Below are 22,298 nucleotides of genomic sequence, written 5' to 3'. Positions count from 1 at the left end.
TATCATTAAGCCGGTATACATGTACTAGTATCCTTATGCATGTACCTGGTCACTCGCTAGGCGATGCCGACTGTACTAATCTTATCCATATTACCCGATAGGCTATAGCACACTGCGTCAGATCACTATGCAACAAAACAAGAGCTTTGGAGCGAATATACACTGAAGCAAAGTAGGTTTCAACGGTACAGCACTAGTCACAATGAGGGGAGTTACGAGGATGGTTAGGCCGTGACACATAGATGATGATTGTTAATGATTCATGCACGGTGGAAAATTACCACCAATGGCGATGATATTGCTTTCACAACAATGACATCAGTAGGAGCAGTGACACAACCTTACTGCTCCAAGTAGGATTTACAAGCGAGTGAAGGGAGAGCAGACTGGTCTAATAGCAGACCGGGTCTAAGCAAGGAAGTAATCGGCATCAGAGGTGAGCTTGCACATCAGAAAACAGATGATGATCACCAAACACAGAGAAGTTGGCTATGTGTATGTTTGTGTCACTGTGTGTGCATGTGTGTGTGTGTGCATGTGTGTTTGTGTGTATGCGCGCACATCTGTGTGTGAGAGAGAGGCAGACAGACAAATAGCATATGGTGGGAGGGATCAAGGTCTGACCTCAGAGTTAAATGCTGACGGTGTGGAATAGCAACAGTGCGAAATCGGGCAGGGTGGTTAATGGCCCACACTGGAGCCGAGTAGGAGCGCCAGTGGTTGAGGGCTAGCACAGGAGTAGCAGCAGCTCCAGCCTAGGAAGATCAGCTTCTGGATGAAAATCTCCCGGACACAGTAGGTACCAAGCTTCACTAGCAGGTTGCCGGCAGGGGTGCACGGCGAGCACCCGTACATCCCTCAAGCCACCAGATCCGCAGTACTTGGACACGATCCAGGTGCTTACCCGCCAACAATGCTGAGAAGGCACTGGAGCCATACAGAAACTTATGATCGAGCATGACCACAGACTTGAAATACAGGGTCCGGCGTTGAATACTGAGACAGCGACGTCTCCTCCACAGAACACCACTCAGCCCCACCATTGCATTATTTTCGCTTTTCATGATTTTTACAATTGTGTTAGAGCACACAGCACTCGATGCAACATTTACCAGTGACTAAATAACTCCGCGTCTCCGACCATAACTGCAGCGTTCCCGTGAGCCTGTTGGATTTCCGTCAGCCTGTTGAGATTATCTTCATCTCGTCACATGTGAGCCTGTGTGTTTCATCCGTATCGTGGCACAATTACACACACACGACTTCCAACTCAGGCCGGTTCCGTTGCTCGAAGGGTTGGCGGTAAGAATTGCTACGCCGTCTGTGGCTGCATGGGAACTTGGCGAGTCGTCGTCTTTCTCCATAAATCCTGATCGTCACGCGAACAACAGCCACTATTGCCTAAAAACTACGACACAACAGTATCAAGCTCGCCACAGCAGAAGGACACAAATGACGAGCGCTAAGACGGAGAAAGAGAGACAGGGTTAGCGAGAGCTGACTAGTGCAGGTACGCTGTCATCTCCTGAGGTGGTGGGCGAAGCAGCGAAGTGAAACGAAGGAAGATAGAATTTATTAGAAGGCATACGGAGGCACCAAAACCTATTGCCTGTCACATACTAAGTGCCATTTAGGGTTGACAGCTGTCAGCTGACAGCCTCAAAAATTTGAAAATCTGCTCAAAAAACTCTCGATCAGAACTCTGCGCACTCTCAAATGGAGCGCACAGTAAAAAACTCGGCGACGAAGAACGCTTCGTATCGACGCCCTGGACTGAATTCGGCACGTCCAACAAACGGAATAGTGTTCTCTGATATATTCTCTACGTGCTGGGTATGGTCGCGTTTAGTTGGAAGCTCAGTGCATCACCACTTTCGATTTTGAGACTTGGCCGATGGACTACATGGTTGGCTATCACCCACATCTTCCCGTTTTGGCTGCCATCGGAAGCCATAAGATGTTGAATAAATAAATAAAAAGAAGTCAAATATAAGCGGTCAATATAGCCCTAAGGAGTGAAATATGCAGGAATATTTGACTGCTTAGGTATAGCAAAAATCTATGAGAGCTAAGGGAGTGATAAAGTATTTTACTACTCCCTGGTATACCATGGTATACCGTATTTTTCGGAATAGTGCGCACCTTTGTATAACGCGCACCCCCAATCTTCATTGGGGGTGCACACTTCAATCTTCATTGAAGTACCGGTACATGCATTTCATATTCGGAGCATAGTGCGCACCTGCAATTTAGGGCCTAAAATAGCACATCTAAAGTGCGCACTATAATTATAATAATATTCGCGGGATCCGCGTTAGCATCACTTGAATGTTCAGAAACACACAAGCTATAGCCTTCGCTTCCGCAGGCCACCACTATGCCTTTTACTGTTTTAGTGCGCACTATAAAGTATAAGTACTCCGGAAAATACGGTACATGGTATACCGGCGGTAGAGAGTCTAGTGACTGTATTACTACCGGTATTAGTGTATAGTAGTCATGGTAGTAGACTACTGTATCTACGCTACATGTACAGTCTACCTGGTCTCCACGTAGTCGTAGATCTACAGACTAATCTTTGCGCATATCCGCACGTGATCGTGGTGATAAGTTAGTGAAAATTATTTTAATAATTTTCAAAATATTTTCTTCTTTTGACAGGGCACTTCCGAAGTCTCAACGAGCAGCTCTCCCTCCCTCTTTCTCTTTCCATTATGGGTAAAATGTCTACAATGTCTACAAGCCGCCTATTCTTGTGTCACACTCTTGAAAAAGAGTAGTAGCTATTTATTGGTCTTACTACTACTAGCTTGTTTCGTTGAAATAACGGTCGTCGGAGAAGTGAGTTTGTAGTAGTAAGCTTTACTTCCGATCCTCCTGTCTGAGTCCTGTGCAGCTCACTGCAAGACACACTGCCAGGTACTACTAGTACTACTACTGTACTAGTACTAAGTAAACGTCGTTGCGGAAGTTAGCAGGGTCTCTGACTAGCCCTTAGGCCTTCCATCACAACCTACTGTCACAGTGACTGACAGTCTAGATCTGTCCTTCGTCCATGCGCCGATGTTCGCACATAATCATTGGTACTACTGTAGCAGTTACCGGTCCGTAACTGAGCTATGCGAGTATGTCCTCTGGCTCTAGTAGTGACGAAAAGGGAGAATCTAGCGTTCCGTTCACCGTTACCAGTGTCCAACAGGGTACTACCGGCGGACAGTTTTGCCGGCAATGGAGAGGTCAAGTGACTAGGGTGGCACTGCAGCTCAGTGCTGCGTTTCTACTGTACTGGGTGAGCTATGGCACCGACCTGTCGGACGGCATCATATTTGCCAGATTGATTCTACCCCCGTGTGCGCCCAAAGGCAAAGGCAAAGGCGAAGAGGCTGCAAATGGCAGTGGCATTATCAATTCCAGTGCTAGTATAGCCAGTGCTGGCCTGGATGATGCCATGGAGGATGCCATGGAGGATGGTGTGCTGCTGAGAGGGAACACAACCAATACGCCTGTACACACGAATTTGTCATGGAACACCACCCCCATTGGACTGAATGTGTCAAGCCGGGCTATAAACCAATCATCATCATCACCGGCTCGTTTTGAATGCGGAGGATTTGGTGGGACGGCAGCTGAAACAGGTAGGGCTATATCACTTACTTGATTCCTATTGGTAATAGCTTGTTCTGCCCTGGCATTAGCAGCAGTAACGCTGCCTCCTGCGTTCGCACAACTGAGATACAGTATGGACACAGGAAACCCAATCAGCAGTGTAACATGACCAACGTTTCAAGCGGATGCATGTACAACAAAAGCAGGACACGTTATAATTCTAATTTAGGATACAGTGGGATATGCAAACAGTTGCAGTGCACAGCCACCCCATCTGCGTACACTTTCACTGACAACAAAAAGGTGTTTTCTCTGGCTTGCTGCAAGCAATCAAATCTGGTCTGCTACCTGATCTGTTCATTGTACACTACCGTATTTTCCGGGGTATAAGCCGCACTTTTTTTCGCTAAAAATCGGACCAAAATCGCCCCTGCGGCTTATACACCGAATATGCTTGCGCGAATGAATGCTTAGCATACATCAGTATGCATGCTGACGTCATGTGACATGTCATTCGACTCAGCTTCGCGCCTGTGTTGCTGATCAAAATCAGTGGCAGCGAGACTGAAGATAGTGCAGATGACATGGAGTGATCTGTAGTCAACACAGCAATACACCAACATCTCTGAAGCAACCTGTGGTGCACTAACACTTCATAATCTGATCTAACATGGTATTTAGCTCCATAACCATAATAAATTTGTAGAAAGGCCATTTGTCAATGAGTGTGAAAAATCTTGGTTTGTGGGTGCGGCTTATACTCCGAACACGGTGACTTCATGTGCACCAACTAATGACATGGCGTCCTTTCATGCGGTTTACCGCACGGATTTATGAAGTCGGACATATTCCGATTTATTTGCATCAATCGCACAAAATTAGGTACATTTCTCTTGTAAACCCTGTCAGTTTGAGAATTTAGACAAACACCGAACAAATTTTAGCCGCGACGAGGATCGGGAGGAATCCATCATAATTATGTTCATACCTACTACCATCACGTCGACCGAGTGAAGATCGAAATGATAATGGAGTGGAGAGAAGAAGACCTGAACTAGAGTGCTTGAGAGACTATGTAGTGTCACATGAGAATTGCTTCGTTAGGAAGGCTCTCCTTTTGAATGGAGAAGCCCAACGTCGCTGATTTGCATCGCCGTTTTCAAGCGCTGATCTGCAGTAGGAATGTTTTTGTAAATTATTCGTAGTTGTGGACGTGGATGGATTCAGCGCTCTGTTCTCTCAGCAAGCCTACTCAGTCCAACACGAAGGACTTCCATGAGAGAAACAACGTGCTCCTCGAGCAAGTGCAGCTCGGGGTAATATGGCCAATGCCACGGGAGACCACCTCGTGTCTGCATAAGGCCAAGAATTGATGGCAAGAAATCTTTGATGAGCGCCTTCGACTTCAAGGACGCAATATATCTCCTCAGCAGTAACTGCAGCGCTCTTGCTGAAAACATCACTGCAAGCATGCACTAGGCATGATTTAGTGAAGAGCTACTTGTACTAGCGATTGGAGATTTGGTGTTGGCTTCCAGGGCTGGGCATATCTGCTCCATCATGGTAACTGGTGCGTTTGTCAAGGCAGCGCAGTTTCTGCTGCTGTTTCACAAGCCATATGCGCATATGCGCAGCGAGTAGGAATTTGTTGTATGATAGCTGAGGATCACCAGCCTTCATGGACAAACCTATATTGGGACTGGTTGCTGAACAGTGCACACCTAAATCTCTCAGCAAGCTCTCTTGCTCGGCTGGTGACGAACACTATATACCCGCTGCTTTGGGCGTGCAGCCCCGTCTCCCAACCGTAGACCGATCGAAAGGCTGTCACGGTCCTGTGACCATCAGCGTACAGTTGACGCTGATGGGACATCGGATAAAGTGCTGGCGTCAGTAATTCTCTGGTATACCTGGAATTACAGCTGGTTTTGACTTCCAGCCATCCTTCGTTAGTTATGCTTGTGACTATCATGCCAGCAAGTCGATCAGCAGCATCACCTCACATCTTTGATGGTGAGGCCTGCAGAACGTCACCGACCAGTGACGATGCTCAAATAGGGCACCCTACCAGAGCTGGCGCAGTGTATGGTGCAGTCTTTCATGAATCCATAAACTATGCTGTTTGGCTGCTGTAGCTCTGACGCTTGCGTGTGTGCCTTACATTAAAGGCAGCGGGCCGTCTGCTCTAGCCATTTGCCAATGCATGCACGGCTGAACGTCTACCAGCAAGCTGCAAACACTTCTCTCCCTACCCGTGACACTGTGACATAGTGGACATTGTGCGTGTGTTATTGCATTCCTATCTGAACTGTTCTGGATGCAGAGATTTACCCACTAAGCCCTAGAGAAATATGAATAAATACTATACTACTACTACTATTACTAAACTTGGTATGCGGGTGTGACGTGCTGCTGCTCATCAGATTCGGTCCAGGCGACGCTCGTGTTTTTAGTTTTGTTATTTTGTCTGCCTTTTTTTGAATTCGTAAACCGAACAGACTGAACTATCCAGTGATCAGGTACTGGTGTGGTGGGGCGAGGTTTTGTTGGTGATGCTGCTGTCAGTGGTGGCGGCGTGCATGTGCTTGCAGGCGATGGCCCGCGTTTCGTCGCCCGCGTTTTCTCCCATGCCGCAAGTTTGTCTTGCGTTTGTGTTTTGCATTTGGACTTCCTGCCAGGCTTGGAAGGCTTGCATTTCAAACAGTTTGTCCCACTGTGTGGCTCCCAGTCTTTGAGCGGTGTACATCCACCTCTGGGGCTCCAGAGAATGTTGGGCCCCTGGCAGTAGCAGTGCATTCCATGGCCAATTTGCAAGTGTGGCAAAAAAGTTCAGGGTGTATTTAGTTTCATCCACATTGAGATGAAACACTGCCAAAATGGATTCAGTATGATCTGCCACACGATACTTCGTCCGTCCACTCCTTGACGCGAATTTCTCCCCTCCAATACGACAACATGACGACAGGAAGCTAACATGAGCCTCCATTTCTGAACAAAATAGCGTCTCTAACATGGCCACGAAAAGCTACAGTGATGCACATCAAGCTTAGGAATACACGAAATCGAAAGGCTAGGACATCGAGGTATACTAGAAAATTGCCTGCGAGGCGGAGAAAATTTGCTGACGAGGTTGGCGAGCCCTTGAAATCGAGCGACGATCCAAAAATAATTGCACCCACGTCGAGAAAGAAACCATGCGTAGCGCGTGGGTAACCCAAGAAGATCGCTCGAGCGGCGGCACAGTCGAAGGCAAGGCCAGTCCAAGCATAAACTCTATCGAATGACCTGGCAAACACCCGTGGTTTCGGTTGACCTTGCCCGTTTGAGATGGAAGTCGAGCGAAATTGCAAACATACGACTAGGCCAGGTCGCGTAAAAAATGAAAAAGATTAAAATTTGGCCGCCATATTGAATGAACGCGCGTCGCATGCATGGGACAGCCGTGCGAATACCGTATTTTTCCGGTTGTAAGTCGACCTTTAAAGGGGCACTCCGGCTTCATTTTCGACGCCGAGTTTTCGATGCCAAGACGAAGACTGGTGAAAGAGAAGACCCCTCGAACAAGAACGAGTCTCCAGAAGCGATCGAGTCGAGCAGGAAGACGACTTTTGAATTTCGGCCGAGCGAGCGCTGATGACGTAATGAGGGATTAGCTTGCCAGTGGAAATGCATCTGCGCACATACATTTCACATACTTTTTGGCCAATTTTCAATCGAAGAGGAGGTTGTTTTCTATGTTCTCTCAACGTCGTGAGCGATCCCGTCTTCTATACCCTTCCAGGTACCCTGAAGGTCCTCCAGAGGAGAATTTATCTCCAGCAAAGCGTTGTTGATCCGCTAAATTCGTCTCGAGACATATTCACCCAGTGCAGTGCTGACAAATGTAGAATGTTGAATCTGTGATAATTGTCGACGATGGACAGAAAGGTTGATAGCCGCTGTCGCAGGGAAAGTGAAGCTGCTGGAAGTAACAACGGGGAGCTTGTTAGCATCACTTGATCAAAGCAGCTAGACGGAATCGGGGAGTACTGACTATTTGTCTCGCCCTCAGTTTAGTGAATTTTATGATCAGAAAATTTTTCGATCAGGATCCCTTCTACAAGATGTGTAGTACAGGTGATTTCTGAACTTGACGATACGGAGACCGACCAGTAGACCTACCAACAAAGTGTACCTGCAGGAAATTCACCCAAGGCTATTGCTAATGCTATCCTCTTCAGTGGCTGTTGTTTTTGTAGTAAAAATATGTTCACTTCTCTCAACATATTCCTGCATGGCAGCAAGAAGGTGCGCTATGGAATTCAACGCCACAATCTTCGCCCAGCTGTGGATGAAGCATGGTCAAGTCATGGCAGTACATATACTTGAACCAGATGAGAAATTGAAGTTCATTTGTGATGTGAAGTTTGACAGCCCCAGTGACCGAGTCAAGCGTTGTCTTTTGCCGTGGCACAAATTGTTGAAGAATCCGAGATGTTCTTGGAATTATGCACATGGATACTACCAGAAATAATGGTGGCATGAACCATTGTGGAATGGGACAGCTCACGGAGAATACTGGAATAGCTGAAGTATCTCTAGGCGATTGTAAATCCTGTTCTGGCCGATAGCTTCGGCCTGCTGCGCCCGTCCATGTACAATGATGGGAACATGCATTTCTGTTTTCTACATATTTGCTATCTACTGTACTGTGGTATTACAGTTGCAGGTCCCTTATATAGAAATATGTTCACCCCCCCCCCCCCCCCCCCCACATACCCACATAAATATGAACTAACAATTTCACTGTTGGACTCGCCGGTGGCTAGAGAGAAAAGGATTAATTTATAGCAAAGAAAAGGACCAGGGAACTACAAGTTACGCTATAATGTCCACGAACTATTTCACTGTATTTGAAATAATTTTGTTTGATACCCTGAGAACTCTGAAACTTTGCAGCACTGTGGATTATATGTGGATACAACATTTATGGAAGGAACACATAGTTCAAATAATTATAGCACTGGATTGTTGAGATTGTGAGCACATTCCAATCAGTACTCTACATATTTATAAGCGGTGGCAATCGTTAGGAATAGGTCGTGAATTGTCAGAGTGCTCTAGTATATGAGAGAATGTTTTGTTTGTCTAATCGACGGCTCGTTTGAAGCCAGAGTTGTTCGAACTTGCTTCAGTCGACTTGATTCTAGACAGTAGTCGAAGGAGTACTATGAAGTATACACCAGGCGTAGTCTGTAAGGTATCTCGTGAGAATTCTGTCGGTACACATCAGGTATCAGCTTGCAAAGATGGCTCCTCTCTGTTTCTTGAAAGCCTGTATAGTTGGACTGTGGCTCCAGCGATTCCCTTCTCAGAGCAGGTACCATACCCAATACGGTCAATGCATATTGGACAAACCTGTGTGCACAACAGAAATAGTGGAGAGAAATCTCTCAGCTCATGAACACATCAGTGAAGTTTGAACTGCCGTTGTTTGTGGCCATCAGTATAAACCTATCGACTATAAGAATAATGTGCAAAAAACCCTCTATAACTACAGCTGGGGCCATGGAATTATAAAGCATCTAACTTAGGGAACTGCCAATTCTGGTCGGAGTTGCGTTCGAGGCCTGCAATTCATGATGGCTATTGTATGTTGTATTGACCAGAGATCATATAAAACTTCCATGCCACATTGAAACACGCACTACTTTCGAGTACTTTGGTATCCCCCACCAAATGGGCATTCGTTCCCGGGGTGGCAGGCGTCACCATTCGTTATGCCTGGATCAGATTTCATTGACCCCAACTGTCATGAAGAATCATTTTTACTTCGACTGGATTTCAGTACAAGTTAGTTGTAGAACTGCAGAATAAATTTTGTTGTATTTGGGCAACCATTTCTCTACAAACGCTCTATTCGGAAAATAATTTTTTTAATAAAATACATGTCCAAATTCCACATTTACCCAAATCGGAATACTTGATCACGTATTCAGTCCTACACGGAATGTTTAGAAAACGCCAGGGAATAGGAATTTGCTAACGAGAACTCCAGGCCAGGGTACTAGCATACGAACAAAACAAGATAAAAACTCACCAGTATACTTGTAGTAATTCATGTCGGTGTAATATTCACGATAAGCAACGAGGCACCCTCCGATTTGGTCAAGCTGCTTTGAAGTCTGGTTGTTCAGGTGATACAAACGGGCTCCCTGTTGTTACTTCCAGCAGCTTCACTCTCCCTGCGACAGCGGCTATCAGCCTCTCTCTCCATCGTCGACAATTATCACAGATTCAACATTCTACATTTATCAGCACTGCACTGGGTGAATATGTCTCGAGACGAATTTAGCGGATCAACAACGCTTTGATGGAGATAAATTCTCCTCTGGAGGACCTTCAGGGTACCTGGAAGGGTATAGAAGACAGGATCGCTCACGGCGTTGGGAGAACATAGCAAACAACCTCTTCTTCGATTGAAAATTGGCCAAAAAGTGTGTGAAATGTATGTGCGCAGATGCATTTCCACTGGCAAGCTAATCCCTCATTACGTCATCAGCGCTCGCTCGGCCGAAATTCAAAAATCGTCTTCCTGCTCGACTCGATCGCTTCTGGAGACTCGTTCTTGTTCGAGGTGTCTTCTCTTTCACCTACCTTCGTCTTGGCATCGAAAACTCGGCGTCGAAAATGAAGCCGGAGTGCCCCTTTAACGGCTTAAAATAGAAGGAGAAAGGGTGGGGGTCGACTTACAACCGGGATTCGACTTATAACCGGGAACTATCAGTATAGTAGTGGTTGCGACTTCGGCGATGATTAGTAAGAAAGGGTCGCTCCCCACACCGGAGCTCGCGCTATTCCGCCGACTTTACTTGACACTTGACTGACTCACGACTGCCATCCAGAGCACACGAGAAGTCCATCGAACCTTCGACTCGGCAAACCTGCAAGAAAGCACCATTCCTTGCTCAATACACAGTGTTTCGGGGAATTCACCCCTCATCAGTTGAGCTTGAGTAGGCTGAGGAAGATAGTGCCTGAAGAGCACCACTTATATAGTGTTCTCCAGGCACAAACATCACCAGGGATACAAACTTACAGAGACGCTCCGTTTCCAGCGCGACAAACACCTCGTGAACACCAGATAGCAGCGTGAGTCAGTGTCGCTCCTGGACGGTGAGACAGACGTCGAGGACCCTCGGTCATTCGCAACGCTGTCACCTCCAAACCAACTAGTCGCAAGCCCGCGCTGGGCACAACAGACGAAGTAGTGGTTGCGACTTCGGCGATGATTAGTAAGAAAGGGTCGCTCCCCACACCGGAGCTCGCGCTATTCCGCCGACTTTACTTGACACTTGACTGACTCACGACTGCCATCCAGAGCACACGAGAAGTCCATCGAACCTTCGACTCGGCAAACCTGCAAGAAAGCACCATTCCCTGCTCAATACACAGTGTTTCGGGGAATTCACCCCTCATCAGTTGAGCTTGAGTAGGCTGAGGAAGATAGTGCCTGAAGAGCACCACTTATATAGTGTTCTCCAGGCACAAACATCACCAGGGATACAAACTTACAGAGACGCTCCGTTTCCAGCGCGACAAACACCTCGTGAACACCAGATAGCAGCGTGAGTCAGTGGGAGCGACCCTTTCTTACTAATCATCGCCGAAGTCGCAACCACTACTTCGTCTGTTGTGCCCAGCGCGGGCTTGCGACTAGTTGGTTTGGAGGTGACAGCGTTGCGAATGACCGAGGGTCCTCGACGTCTGTCTCACCGTCCAGGAGCGACACTGACTCACGCTGCTATCTGGTGTTCACGAGGTGTTTGTCGCGCTGGAAACGGAGCGTCTCTGTAAGTTTGTATCCCTGGTGATGTTTGTGCCTGGAGAACACTATATAAGTGGTGCTCTTCAGGCACTATCTTCCTCAGCCTACTCAAGCTCAACTGATGAGGGGTGAATTCCCCGAAACACTGTGTATTGAGCAGGGAATGGTGCTTTCTTGCAGGTTTGCCGAGTCGAAGGTTCGATGGACTTCTCGTGTGCTCTGGATGGCAGTCGTGAGTCAGTCAAGTGTCAAGTAAAGTCGGCGGTATAGCGCGAGCTCCGGTGTGGGGAGCGACCCTTTCTAACTATCAGTATCTTACAAAAAATGACCTGCACTGCATGCACGAGTGCACCATGTTTACACATGTTTGCCAGTTTATTGGCCTTTTTCAAGGATTGGGACGTTATATCCTCCAATGAGGAATGTTTACATGATTTGTTGATGTGTTATTAGCAGGAGGTGGTTAGTAGTGCTTCTTTGGGTGAAAACTTTAAAATGCAGAATTGAGACCTCCAGATAGGGGGGTCGACTTATAACCGGGGTCGACTTACAACCGGTAAAATACGGTACCAACTGTCAATATTTTGCCTCAAAAAGGGGGGTGCGGCTTATACCGCAGTGCGGCTTATACCCCGGAAAATACGGTATATCGTGCTTTGGAAAATGAGAATCCTTTGCTTGAAACATGTTTGTCTTCGGCAGGAAGTATCTGGAAGCGAATCCAGCATGGCATTGAGGCTTAGGTTTTACGGACCGCTTGGGACCATGTGTCTCTGCAGACCGGCTATTTCTGTTTATTCCCCATAGAGAGTTGTAGCTAGACATATACAGGCCGTGCTGCATTGCAGGTAGGGTTATAAGGAGCAACCCTAGCCCTCAGATTGTAGCTACAAAGTATGTTTGACTCTTGCACATCCGGAGCTACTCTTGAGTGTCTAAAGCAGAGCTTTCCTGAAATGAATTTGTGAAAAGCAGTGTTTGAGTGTGAGCCAGTGTTTTGCTCACCACCCACTTTTAAAGCAAGGCTGTCACTGTTATTTATTGTTATGTATTTTTCCACAGCCTGGATCACATCCATGGCCACTGCTTTCCGTGTAGCATCCGGGGTCACAGGTGGAGTGCTCATTGATGCGTTTGGCATCCGCAAAACAATAATTGGTGCAACAATTGTATTCAGTCTATCATTGGCCGTGTGCAGCTTTGCTACCCAGCTATATCAGGTCTATTTGACACGTGGCTTCCTTTCCGGAGTGGCTGCTGGGGTCCTGTTCTCCGTTCCAGTCCACTGCTTGTCAATCACATATGACAGCAAGATGGTGATTGCGGCGGGCTTGGCATTTCTCGGCTCTGGAGTGTGTGCAGTGACGTATGGCTACGTTGGCAAGGAGGTGGTCATTCATGGAGATTGGCGCTGGTACTATCGCATGATCGCCTTGTTGTCTCTGCTGTGCGTACCGGCCGCGTTTGTCATATATTTTGAACCAGAAAGTTATAGGAAAGGTCATCTGGCTCAAAATGATCACAAGGACATGAGCCCAATTGCGGTGCCTGGCAGCTTGCTAAAACTACGTCTTGGATTAAGGAAACTGTTGGACTCCATAAGGAAGGGGTTCGTGCTCTACCGCAACGTAGACTTCTTGCTCATTGCAGCATGCTATGTCCTGTATGCTATTGGATACTTCTTCCCATTCATATCATCCGTAAGTTTGTCAATCCTGTAAGTTATCACATTACGATAGAACTATTCGTCTGTACACACGTGCTCACTGCCACAAGCCGGTGTAGAGTTTCCTTACGAAGAAGGCAGAACGGGTTTAAAAAAAGAAGAAGACATAATTATACAAATTGAGATGTTGCGACTTCGGCGGTAATTGTACTTTGAAGTAGAAGAAGGTTGCTGCTCCAAGCGTTGGAGCTCGTGCTTCCCACCGACTAACTGACACTTGCCTGACTCACAACTCAGTGCCATCTGGAGCACATGAGAAGAATGCTGGACCGTCCACTCGGCAAACCTGCAAGAAAGCACCACTCCCTGCTCAATACACAGTGTTTCGGGGTGCTTTCTTGCAGATTTGCCGAGTGGACAGCCCGGCATTCTTCTCGTGTGATCCAGATGGCAGTCGTGAGTCAATCAAGTACCGGTCAGTCGGCAGGAAGCGCGAGCTCCGACGTTTGAAGCAGCCGCCTTCTTAGACATAATTACAAGTATGTTAGAATTATTTTTCTTGGTGATCGCTTTGTGTGAAGCTTGAGTTGCAAAAAAATGTGTTCTGCCTTGTTTGTAGGTCACACCCACCACTTCCATGCATACTACAGTGCTGGCAACAGTGAAATCCGACCCCCTTGTCACGGCCACTGAGGGGCCAAGGGGGTCGGATTTCACTGTTGCCAGCACTGTAGTACTTGTAGTGCTTGTACCTTCCTTTTGTGCATCTCAAAGGTACAGTACGGGTGTGACAGTAGTGTTCAATGAAATCCGGCCTGATGAAGTAACTGTAGCGTGTTAGTACCGACGGCGGCCTGCACCAGTGCACACCAGTGTTCGCAACCTGCGGTCTGGAGCTGCACAGTACCAGGGGCACTAGCTGACCCACAGCATCCCGATTTCATTGAGCAGCACACCCGGTACCAAGAGTATAACCCTCAAGATTGTGCAACCGTCTGGATACCCTTTCTAAGAGGTCCGCCGACGGCGAAAACTCATATCACGTGGTGTAGTGTTCCCGTTGCTAGTGGCCAGTGGAGGAGAAGAATAGCACTTTCTGACAGAGACTTACTCAGCTTGCGCAAGTTATCAGCATGATCATGGCTGATATTCGGGCTGCGTACATGCTGGCCTTCGTTGTGCACAGTACAAATCGTACTTGGAACACGTGATGCGAGTTTTCGGCGTCAGAGACCCCATGTGCAAAGTTGCATGCTCTTGGGAGCTTATTTACTCTTGTTGCTACATGTGGAGGAGGCATGTAAGCATATTAACTGGCACTCTGGTACATCATTTGGAAATAATGTACCTGGGAGATGTGAAAACCGGGTGCTTGTGATGCGTAAAACCCGCCTTGGTTATAGAAGCCTGGCCGAAATGCAAATTCTTCATCTTCGATTTCCAGACCCGGCTAACCTGAAGGAACCATGAAGCAAAGAAACGGCTGCTTTATTCAAATGGGTCAAGGCTCTTCACCAATTTTGCTGGGTCACTCTGTGATAAAAAGTGAATTGAACTGTGTCAATTGCAAGTTCTTGATTATCGGATGGCGTTTTCTACAGAGTCATCGTTCTAAGGCACTTGGTATCAGTGCGGGTGACGCTTATCTACAAGTTGCCTACGTTGGATTTGGTACAGTGGCTGGGTGTCTTTCGTGTGCTGCCAGTGGATTGCTGTTCAACGTGCGAGCAACTCTCTATCAGGCACTGGGCCTGACTATTTGCGGTTTGTCCATGATTCTTAGCATCCTTGTCACCACGGAGACAAGTCTGATAGCATACAATGTGTTTTATGCTGCTGCTAGTGGATTCACGACGGCTGCATGTGGTCCAGTGGCTAGAGAGGTGATGCCTGCCGAGATGACAGTACACGCATTTGGCCATCTCTATCTCGTCAGCTCTCCAGCTATGGCCATAGGTCCACCAGTGTCAGGTGAGTGGTCTAGTATATCACGTATATAGAAGTACGAAGATCATTATTCCGTTTGTGGAAATGGGGTGAACTTATTCAGGGTGATATCAGTATACAGTCAACTTCGCTAATAACGACTGCGGATATAACGACAATTCGCTAATAACGACTGCGGATATAACGACAATTCGCGAATAACGACCGAATTTCGAAGCCCAGAGCAAAGTCCCATCTAACTGTATACATTTAACTTCGGATATAACGACTATCTGAATAACGACAATTCGCGAATAGCGACATGCTTTTAGTGCCCCGAGGTCATATTCACTGCTTGAATAACGACTTTCTGGGCTTTTGAGAGCTATTTTAATTACCTGTCAGTCAAGTACAATCATGTACCTGCCATGCAGAAGTACCAGAACCCATGGTGTGATGGATAAAGGCACACATGCAAGAAAATGCAGCCAAGTCAGGGGGCGGGGTTCTTCCTTTTTCTTTTGCTTCAAATTTGTTGGATTTATTTATTTTATTTATTTATTACAGCATCTCATAGCATAGTGAGAACACCGGCCAATACAAAGAGAGAGGGTGTTAGCCAACCACGGCAAGGAAGGGAGAAGGGGAGGAGAAGAAAAAGGAACCGGCATGGATAAGCAGTGATTGCAACAAAATGAGAAACACAAAATCAAAGTCAAGGCGCGACAAGGCTCTTAAAAAGGCGGAGGGAAGAAAGGTCCTTAGCTTCTTGGGGAAGTGCCAGCCACGTAGAGTACGCAGTGAAAAAGGGAGAGTGAAGTAGAAAGGAGGACTTAGGTTTCGGAAGGGAAAGGGAGTTTCTCGTGCTACGGAAAGAGAACCAGTTGAAACAGTGGAGGTGAGGTGGACACAGATTGAGTTTGAGACTGGATAAGGGTGACAAGATGTGAATTACGTCTCTTAGACAAAGGGGTAGTGTCAGCAAGGGCATAAAGGGTGGAAGATGGAAGCATGCGGGGTTTTCGGAGGAGGATTTTGAGAACTTTTTGTGGTGAATTTCGAGCTTGGCAGCACGGGTTGTGGAAATTCCAGCCCAAGCAGTATCTACATAATCAAAAATGGGGCGTAGGTAAGCTGAGTAAAAGAGGAGTTTACAAGAGATTGGGAGATGGTAACAGTGAGAAGAGAGGATTCCTAAAGATGAACTTGATCGTTTGCATATGAAGGGCTTCATTGCAAAACGAGATAATCCATTTTGACCAATTTTCAGGAGGAGCGATTTTCTGTGATCAACAACTGGGTGGGTTTGGGTCAAATCTAACTTAGCAGATGAGAAGAATAGGGTGATGTATGCAAATACAGGCTTTCTCGAAAATCAGGGGCCATCCATTATCTCAAGCAAGGTGATTCTTCCGGCAATACTTTTGTGCAAAACCAGATATATTCGCCGGACTAATCAGTATTATGAGATTAGAAAATACAAGTGTAACGACTTCACTGAGTTCCGAACTCTGAAGGAGCTTAGCAGCAGCAGCAGCAGCAGCACTGCCAGCGGCAGCAGCGTCGTCCATCCCTGACGCCTCTAGCATACTGCCCTTAGCAGTTTCGAAAGCGAAAAAACAACAGCTACGAAGAAGATGATACGAAAAGAACGAAATGACAACGGATGTAGCTGCTACAAAGCAACAACACGAAAACACTGTACTTTGAACTCTGACATCGACATTTTGCACAGACTCAGTCTTGTAGTCGCGATGTTTGCCACGTGCTGCGCCAGCATGCACTCGCTGGCTTGTCACAGGTCACGCTGGCCAGCGCAACAGGATATGTCGCACTTTGCTCGAAAACATCGGTGGTGTTTATCGCGTTTTGCAGTAGAACGTCAACTTCAACGTTGATTTTCAGTGGGATATGTCTCGTTTTGGAGAATTCTTTTTGGCCATCAGATGCAGTGATCCCTACTGATTCGATTGACACCGAAAACGCCATATGCATGAGATTGGCGTTTAGCGCGTTTTGCAATGAAGCCATTCATATGTAATCGATGTGGGGTTCCCATGAAAGATTAGAGTCAATGAAAATGCCAAGATGCTTATGGCTGGAGACTATGTCTATAGGCTGGGGGAAGGTGATATGGAGGAGGGGCGGAACATCGGGCTGAGAAGGAAAGAGCATGATTTTAGATTTAGACAGATTTGGCGATAACCGCCAAGACGACATCCAGGAAATTACTCTTTGAATCCCGTTAGCTAGGTTACTCTAATTTCAGAAATTTTCGGTGCTCAATATTTTCGGTGTGAGGGCAAAAGGCCAGGTTAGGTGAACAGAAATTTTAGGTACAGAGAAGCAGTTCCCTATTGGATTATGTGTGTTAGTGTTTGTTGGTGTATTGAAATTTTAGGTATGAAACAGATGCACCGAAAATACCGAAAATAAAAGTACACCGAAAATTTGTGAAATTACAGTACTCATCAGGCCAGTGATGTTAGGAGATGCCCGTAGGAGCGTTGTGTCGTCTGCGAACAGTGATGTGCCCGGGGCAGCTGCGGGCAGATCATTGACGTATAAAATAAAAAGAAGGGGGCCGAGGATGGAACCCTGGGGAGCTCCGGATAGTACTGCTGTGTCGGCCGAGGACGTCCCATGTACCGTGACGTACTGCGTTCGCCCAGTTAGGTAAGATGTCAGCCATAGCAGGGGATTGCCGTCTACAGTAAATGATCCACGAAGCTTGGCCAAAAGCCCCCGGTGCCAGACGGTATCGAAGGCCTTGGTAAGATCGAAAAAACAGATCCCGACTAGATCTCCAGCATCCTGATGTCGACACACTAATTGCACGAGGCGCGTCAGCTGGAGGGTGGTAGAATCGCCTCTGCAAAATCCGGACTGAGCTGAACTCAAACGTGACGAGACATGACAGTACAATTGGTCGTAGAAAACGCACTCACAGAGTTTGGAAACACAGGACAGTAGAGAAATCGGACGGTAGTTTGATGCTTCGTGGCGGGACCCTTTCTTGTGATTAGCTGTTTTCCATGCAGAGGGAAAACGACCAGTGCGGAATGATAGGTTGAAAATCAGACATAAGGGGTATGCTATTGAGGGCGCAAGGGACTTTAATACCAGATTAGTGATGCCGTCTGGGCCCGGCGCCTTGTCAGACGGGAGCTTTCGAATGTAACGTCGGATGGCAGCAGTCGTAGTAAAGACAGATGTGAGGCGGTCAACCTCACCCGACTTCTCTGCAATGGGGGGAATGGGTAGAGAAGGGTCATCAGGCACGGCCACTGAGGATTTACCAACACACCTACATATTATAGGTGTACATGATTGTACAGTAATCATCATACATGTCCATGTACATGTCCCTGGCCCTGTAGATGGCTCAAAAAGGCATATTTTTCAATTTTAATATTTCCCTTGCATATTGACTTAATAGTTCCTTTCAACTGCAATATGAAAATAAAGTACGCCTTGACATAGAGCAAGAAAAGAGCTTCATTTTGATATGCATGTCATACTATACAATATATGGGTTCACATACATTCAAATGGGACTTCGGTTATAAGGACACTTCGCGAATAAGGACACTTTTCTGATGCCCCGCCGAATGTCGTTATTCGCAAAGTTGACTGTACACTCTAGCTCATGCAACAAAAGTCGTATCTAATAGATGATATCGCTCCTGCTGTTCGTAAGAAAGTTTTTATCATGCTGGCGCCATCCTCCCTCTCTCAATCCCGTAAACTTGCACACACACACACACACACACACACACACACACGCGCGCGCGCGCGCGCGCGCGCGCACACACACACGCACACCTAACCTGAGACCTGCCCATCGCGGAAGCGATGATAGCGAACAGCTATGTTAGACATAGCAACTTGTGCTGGGATTACACCAGTCAACAGCTTGCAAGACTGATGAATTGACCGCCACTAAATTTAGCCTGGTCTACACCACACGGCTGATCGAAGCAGCTTTTTCTGGCCAGTGAATCCCACTTTTTCATTTTCCATTCATACACACACACACACACACTTTTGTACTTACACACATTGACACATACACACATACACACACACACACACACACACACAGTGACATGCACACACGTACGCACACACACACACACAACAACAGCAACAACAGCAGCAGCAACAACAACAACAACAACAACAACAACAACAACAACAACAACAACAACAACAACAACAACAACAACAACAACAACAACAACAACAACAACAACAACAACAACAACAACAACAACAACAACAACAACAACAACAACACACACAACAACACAACAACAACACACACAACAACACACACACAACAACAACAACAACAACAACAACAACAACAACAACGGCATTGCAATGTAGTGCTTGTGTTGTGATCAATTTGTTTGGCTTCTCTGCACTGACTGCAGGTTGGCTATATGATGTTACACAGGACTACACTATACCTCTCATCTTTGGTGGGCTCGTTCTTATAGTTGCTGGCTTGTTGATCCTGCTTGTGGACATCCGTATTTGGCGGCGGCGCAGGCAGCTCACAATTTTCAAAACCAGTTTATGGAGTTCAAGTACTGACGCTGATGAACCGCCGCATGCTATAGTCTGTGTACATGAATCCAGTGTGTGATGCTCAGAGCGGGTACGATGCTCAGAGCGGGTACGATGATGGACACCCGGCGACAAGTGCACAGCAGTATGTGCACACCACTGTCACCAGTACGTGCACTCCAACACGTGCACACAAATACACACACACACACACACACACACCAATCCGTTCACATACGGTGCGTCCGTTTTTCCGAAGCAGTCAAACTAACCGTTTGCAATATGCTGATGTGCATACGCACTCAGCTACCTCTGCCCAGCAAGCAACTGTGCACAATCTCCACCTGGGCATAAGGCTAAGGGAAAATTCACAAGTACATGTATTTGCACTCCGTTGTTTGTTCATGGAATATTTCAAAACGCCATCTTGCGCTTGAAACAATACTTATTTTATTAAAATTTACAACTCGGATGGAGAACCAAGGATTAAATTTATCATGAAAGGACCGAAATGCTACATGTTCTCCGTAGTTTGTGTCCATCAGTAACAGTTATAACCTTCACCTTTCTCATGTTTATTTCATAACTTAGAACCTAAGTATTAGTTGCAAGGCTTTTGGTTTGCGCATCCAAGACGTGATATAGCTTATCATCAGGTCGTTGAATGTCAGTATCACATCAGTCAGTATTGTGCTAGCTGTTGCACCTTCTCACTACACAACATCTTACAATATCTCGCTTATAACTATTTAAAATGTTGGATACAAACTACGGATAACATGTAACATTTTGGTCCTTTCTTTTTAAATTTAAAACTCTAATGATTTGTATCCTATCATTGGGCATCCTGGTATGAATGTTGAGGTTCAGTGCAGTCACGGACCATGTATGTGCACTGACTGTACATACTAGTACATCCCCAGCGGATGCACCCAATGACTATGTGCTGAGGCAGTGAGGGTGCTCAATGCCTCTGAGGCAGAGCATCATTAGCGTTACATAAAACAACAAAAGGCGAAAGGCTAGTTCGTTGCAACTCGGAGTTTCATGCTATGCAACCATCAGGCAACCGTTGCTTTGTGCCTTTGTTGTTCTGTGTAGATCTACAATCATACAACGTTAGATCTAAAGTACTGTAGTAACTAGTTGTCTTCCTCCCCCGCACGACTACTACCTTTGACCTTTTGACGCCCATTACCGGAGGCAATGATAGCGATGCGACAGCAAAAGCAATAGCAACTAACTAACGTTACTTGTGCCTTGTGATGGGGTTGCACCATTCAACAGCTTGACTAAGGGGTCGTCCGCAATTACCGAAAGTTTTTTCCAATCCGTAGTAGCTTCAAATTTTTCCTCACCCACCCACCCGGTACCACCCCCCAGTCCGTAATAAAATATTATTGATGGACACACAACCCAACACATATGGAACAAACTCAATCAGTGCTGGTCCATGAGTCATAGTGACATCATGTATTGTATTACAACTACCATATTGATGTTTAATTGGTGTTCACCGAAATGTTCAAGCAGCACTATCATAATACAGCTCGAGCTCGAGGACAACTGCCACAAGCAATTTATTGTTCTGTAATAATCAGAGTCATCAGCGGTTTTGAAAAAGGGCTGCTTCTTCACCGCCTTTCCAAACAACGTCGCCTGTGTGGACATAGTCGTCAGCGCCAGCGCTAGACGGAAGGACTTCAAAGGAGTGCATGGAAGACGGTACTCTGGACGAAGGAGACAGTGAAACTCAAAAATAGAAAGTGTCGACTCGCCGTCGAATGCGCCGAACTTTATGATCCCCGGCCCAGGAGCAGCCAAGGAAGCGCGCGCGGGGGCGCAGAAACTGCCAGAACTACAAAAATATTTGTAGTAGACAGTTCGCGCGCAGCCGCGCGTGGAAAACAGGGGCTACACGTAGACGTACACGTGGCACGTGCACGTGTCATTTCGGAAGTTTTTCAATCCGTAACTGGCCTTGACCCACCCACCCACTTTCGAAGCTACTACGGATTGGAAAAAACTTTCGATAATTGCGGACGACCCCTAACTAACTTGCAAGGCTGAAGAATTTCTCGACACTATTCATCCTGGACCTGGTCTACACCGCTTGGCCACATAATTATTTGAAATGAGGGGGCCGGGGGGGGGGGGGGGGGGTTCTGGCCAGTGAATCACTACTTTCACTACCGTATTTTCCGGGGTATAAGCCGCACCGGGGTATAAGCCGCACCCCCCTTTTTGAGGCAAAATATTGACTAAAAGTTGGTAAAGTAAAAGTAAATTATCGTATCCGTTCCCGAAGGGAACTCACGACGGCCGCTAACACCCGATAAACCCTAGCGGCAGATGCAGCGCCTAACGGTGGGGGTGAGTGGGTAAGCCTCACAACCACTGGCACAAGTGCCGAAAACGACCCCATTAGCTGCATCCATGTACCCCTTGTGCCTGGCCACAAGTTCCCAGTTGACTGTGGGTAGCAGCACGGCTGGAAAAACCGCTCCCAGGCAGGACTTGAACCAGGTACCTCTCGTATCTCAATCATGGTCTCTGACCAACCCACTGTGCCTGCCTGGTGTTGGTCAGAGACCAAGTTGGTATTCGGAGTATAAGCCGCACCCACAAACCAAGATTTTTCACACTCATTGACAAATGGCCTTTCTACAAATTTATTATGGTTATGGAGCTAAATTCCATGTTAGATCATTATGAAGT

At 46.8% G+C, this 22,298-nt stretch overlaps 1 protein-coding gene and 1 long non-coding RNA gene across 2 annotated transcripts; one reads left to right on the top strand and one right to left on the bottom strand.

Moving 5' to 3' along the window:
* Positions 1–2,885: 2,885 nt before the first annotated feature.
* Positions 2,886–20,505, top strand: LOC135821091 (monocarboxylate transporter 12-like). The gene is made up of 4 exons (XM_065334158.1): positions 2,886–3,635; positions 12,476–13,113; positions 14,681–15,050; positions 19,445–20,505. The coding sequence occupies exons 1-4, from the start codon at positions 3,128–3,130 to the stop codon at positions 19,657–19,659; spliced, it is 1,731 nt and encodes a 576-aa protein (XP_065190230.1). The 5' UTR covers positions 2,886–3,127; the 3' UTR covers positions 19,660–20,505.
* On the bottom strand, positions 8,477–10,156 carry LOC135806915 (uncharacterized). Its single transcript, XR_010551340.1, has 2 exons — positions 9,686–10,156; positions 8,477–9,003 (listed from the first exon to the last, which is right to left on the bottom strand). It is a non-coding gene; the product is annotated as an uncharacterized LOC135806915 (long non-coding RNA).
* Positions 20,506–22,298: the final 1,793 nt, after the last annotated feature.

This window comes from Sycon ciliatum, chromosome 1, assembly GCF_964019385.1.
Source record: "Sycon ciliatum chromosome 1, ocSycCili1.1, whole genome shotgun sequence".
NCBI lineage: Eukaryota > Metazoa > Porifera > Calcarea > Leucosolenida > Sycettidae > Sycon > Sycon ciliatum.
The sequence above is the reverse complement of the archived record's forward strand: the minus strand, read 5'-3'. Positions and strand labels throughout refer to the sequence as shown.